The sequence below is a fragment of the Sorghum bicolor genome, chromosome 4 (genome assembly GCF_000003195.3).
Source record: "Sorghum bicolor cultivar BTx623 chromosome 4, Sorghum_bicolor_NCBIv3, whole genome shotgun sequence".
Taxonomy (NCBI): Eukaryota; Viridiplantae; Streptophyta; class Magnoliopsida; order Poales; family Poaceae; genus Sorghum; species Sorghum bicolor.
In genome coordinates, this window is record NC_012873.2 from 212415 (window position 1) to 217004 (window position 4590).

Genomic DNA, 4590 nt, shown 5'->3' on the forward strand with positions numbered 1-4590 from the left:
ACACTTGTATTAAGTACGGAGTACTACTGTCTACTAGTCACTGACTGGGAAACGGAAGTAAAAATGAAGAAAAAAATTAATTAAGATACATACATACACATTATGATATGAGACACAGACAGTAGTATTAGTATACTCACTCCGTCCCTGAAAGCTGCAACTTCTAGAGTTGTCCTAAGTCAAACTTTTAAAACTTTGACCAAATTTATAGAAAAAAATGCTAAGATTTATAGTACCAAATTCATACCATTAGATTTATTATTTAATATATTTTCATAAGATACTCATTTTATGTTATACATATTGATACTCTTTTCTATAAAGTTGGTCAAAGTTAAACAAGTTTAACTGGCACGGATTCTAGGAATTGAAGCTTTCAGGGACAGAGGGAGTATATAATAATAATCATCCTTATGATTTCACTACTAGCTGCTCCTTATTATTGTTGATGTCGGCCTCTTCATCATCTGCTTGATGTTTGCTATCTGTGCAGCATGCCGCCGCGGCATCATCCTTCTTTCCCCACAGCAGAAGGTAGAGCCCAAATATCATGAGCGCGGATCCTAGAACACTGTTTTTTTTTTTTGAATTTTTCGTTTGTTTTGAAAAGGAAAAGCTCAAACTTTGTCATGCTCGCACATAAATAGACAGATAGGATGCATGAATAATGTTCAGGTACCTGCCAAGATATAGTTGCTCATGGAGGAAGAAGAAATCGATGACGGCCACCATGATCTGGATGACGGGGATGAAGGCTGCAGTGAAAACTGGACCCCTCTTATGGACGCACCAGGTCATTATCAGGAAGCCTGCTGCAGACGCCATGATTCCCTAATAATACCAATATATATTATATATGAATATTATTCTATATATATATATATATATATATATATAGCGTATTCTACACCCTAGGTGTAGAATAATATTCTACACCGCAAGTCAAAACTGAGTACAAAAAATATTGAGCAGTACTGGAGAGTGTTCAGTATCAACTTGTCCAACACTCAGGACCATGAAATACTGAACATTACTAAAACACAAATACTGAGCGATACTGAATTTTGCTCAGTCTAACAGTTTGGTGTAGAATAGTATTCTACACCTAAGGTGTAATATATATATATATATATATATATATATATATATATATATATGTTTCAAATTTTATTTTGAAAAAAAAATCCATTTCTCTGAGTTTGATTATTTCATACTCCTATGTATCAATGCAACTTACATAATCCTTAATTACTAGTTACACTTCCCTACATACATTCCTGTGATCCTAACAGTCTAGTCATGCATAATGATGAAATATTTTTCATTTTATTTCAGAACAAATAAATAAATAGTCGCCAAAAAAATTATGATATAACATGGAAAGTTATGTGGACGACAAGTGGAGTTAACATCTTTGAGCTTATCAGGTTTTAGTGTTCAGTTCTCTATTAAAAATAAGGTTAGTTTTCATTCCCATATATAATCCACATTCTGTTCCCACGTACGTTATAAATGATACCCCAAGTTCTTGTTTCAGGAACAGGAACATGGCTGCTAACCGTTAGTGCAAGGGATACTAATAATGGAGAAGATTAGGTTTAATAGTATTTTCTCCACTTGTTGGACAAACTGTGGTCGTCGGTGCTACAACCATTTTCTTTTATGGCACTCAAATTTATTGTGATTAGGGCACTCATAATACAAGACTCTACCATAGAGTCCAATATAATTAATTACATATTATTTATAGTATTTTGCTGATGTAGCCGCATATTTATTAAGAAAAAGGTAGAAAAAATAAGACTTGGAGTCTTATTTTTTCTACCTTTCTTAATAAATATGCGGCCACATCAGCAAAATATCATAAATAATATGTAATTAATTATCTTGGACTCTATGGTAGAGTCTAGCACTGGGAGTGCCCTTACCACTCTTTCCAAAAGGAAAAAGCAACTTTGACCTAGATTTGTTAAGTAATATAATAACCATCATGGTGACTGGCTAGGGACGATAGCTGCTTGGCCTTTATTCATGCCTAATATAATAAACAAGAAGGGTTTGTGTAAGTTAAGCTCATCAGATGATGATATCTTACTGAATACAATATTGTGACGATCTCCAGCTTGTTTGTGACGATCCACACCGATGTGTGTCTCTGTATCGTCACCGTCAGCGCTCCTGCCTGCAGCGTGCTGATGAAGAACATGAAGGCGGTGCTGGAGTAGAGCGCCGGGTATTTCTTGGTCAGCCTGCTTTGCAGCAGCAACCAGAGGGAGAAGAAGAGGCAGTTTGCCAGTAATGCTACAGTCCCCAGCATCCAGATCTTCTTGTCGTCGTTGCCAGCTGCTTCTACTACTTGTACTGCAGCTGCTTGTTGAGAGGAGGAGGCTGAGGCAGCAGCAGGAGGAGGAGTGCCGCTGGTCTGGTGTGTCACGGCCACACCCTTGTAGAGGCTCAGCAGCAGCACTCCTCCGAGCGACAAGAGCGTCCCGAGGATCTTGGCACACCCTGCTTTGCTCTTCATGTTGAGCGACTCCACCCTGAAGAAATTAAACATACATATATTATGTAATTAATTATCTGCTGGCCAAGCGTTGTTGTTGAATACACAGAGTTCAATAAGACCACTGACAAACCGTAGAGCTATGGCAATGACGAAGGTGAGAACAGGAGCCATGTTGGCAAATGTTATGGCGAAAGTCGCAGTTGTGAACTTGAGCCCGTAGAAGAAAGTGTACTGGGCGAGGGCAGCACTGCATGGACGACGTAGTACACATTAAGAAGAAGAATCTAATGATATCCTATATATGTGTGTTAGTTAGTTTTACCCAAGCGCTGCGCTGAAGAAGTGGTACACAAAGATCTCTAGCGTGAACTTAGGCCTTGTGTTCCTGAAGGAAATTAAACAAGGACAACACAGCTAAGAACATAATCAGCAAATACATATGTGTGTGTGTGTGTGTGTATAGCTGCATCAGTTAGGGAATATCACAGCATGTAGGTACATACTCACCGTTCTTTGAAGTAGGCTATTGGCGCTAGGAAGAGAGTGGCCACCAACTGGCGAAGAGTGATAAGGACCAGTGCGTTGAGCCCTTGCTCCAGCGCCTTCTTCGCTAGCGCTGTCATCACAGCAGAGATGAGGTTGAAGACGAGCATTGCCATAACCGGCTTCCACTCATCCATGTCTCGGTGTCGCATCATCCCCAACAATATGAGTATATATGACTAGATGTGTCAATGTGTTGTGAGATCGATGCTTCTCTCTATATATGTTCATATTGCAAAGCAGGTCCGCCGGTCATGGATGGGACTACATGTACCCTTCCACTTACCAATGTCCCTGAACGAAAACTAAAGCGACGGCTCTCGTTCATTCTGAGGGAGAAAGGTATATGCTATGAGGAGCATCCCTAGTTGCTCGATCTCCAGTGAAATCATAACATCATGATTCAGCCAAGCACATATTTTCCTGCTTTATGCATGGTCACTGTTGACTGCATAAGTTTTCAAGAAAGTGAAGAAAAGCTGTATATGCACTCAGCTTACAAAATTTCAGGGAATTGAAAAGCTCCTCACAGTCAGCTAGCTGGTGTGTATGTGAACTATTATCCTCACCTTCTATCTATATTATATATAAAAAGGGTACGGTAGTGGAGTGTGCTCATCTTGTGTGTGATATATATAGCTCTTTAATTTGCATCACCCATAGGTCCTCTATATTATACCATTCTTCACCTATATATATATATATTATATTATACAAGTTTTCTGCATTACTGCAGCTGTACTGTTGTACCACTACCATATTGAGTAAGCAGTGCTTTGATTTTTATAAAGAATTAATGCTGAAATCTGTAAACATGAGTTTCAGAGGAGAGGGGGAAGGGCCTAAAGAATTACTGACAAAAGCATTGTCCTTGAGGCAGTTGAGGTGGATCAGCATCTGTACCTGATGAACTATCTACCGCCAGTGCTCGACATCGACAGGAAAAAAGAGCATAGAAAATCTGATGCAGTGGTACAGTGATACCATTTTAAGGTTGAGGCACAGATGGTACATTTATTAGTGTGCACGTGGTCCGCTCTGATTGCTCAGTCAGTGGTTTAGTGCTTTGGAGGTGGGCGGCAAAAACTAGTAATCCATTCATATCTGTTGTATAACATCATTGTGTGCTTAGTAGGATTTACACTGTCAGAAGTTTGAAGCCGAAATTAGTAGGAAGGGGGATAGATTAGAATGGAAATTTAATGGTATAGTACCAGCAGTATGTAGCAACTTGGCACTGAATCATTTAAACAAACTTGTCGTAACATGGCACTACAACGTGAACGCAGATAGCTGCAGCAATGTATTACTATAATCCACTTGACATTTCCATTTCAAGGACGAACGAGAAAAGAATTGACTTGCATTTTCCTCATATTTTTGTCAAGAAAAAACTGACAGTAGTAGGTAAGCTCAAACAGCTAGCTCTTCCTCAAGAGAAGGGAAGGAGACAGAGGGCCCCCAATGGCAGTCAATCGCACTGCCACTGCAGGTTAACTCCATGCAAGTGACTTTTGATGTGACCCCATATTTTGCCGCTC

The 4590-nt window shown here is 39.5% G+C and overlaps 1 protein-coding gene across 1 annotated transcript; it reads right to left on the reverse strand.

Moving 5' to 3' along the window:
• Positions 286-3547, reverse strand: LOC8066477 (WAT1-related protein At3g30340). Its single transcript, XM_021460295.1, has 6 exons — positions 3014-3547; positions 2829-2891; positions 2637-2753; positions 2096-2540; positions 680-831; positions 286-571 (listed from the first exon to the last, which is right to left on the reverse strand). The coding sequence occupies exons 1-6, from the start codon at positions 3202-3204 to the stop codon at positions 412-414; spliced, it is 1128 nt and encodes a 375-aa protein (XP_021315970.1). The 5' UTR covers positions 3205-3547; the 3' UTR covers positions 286-411.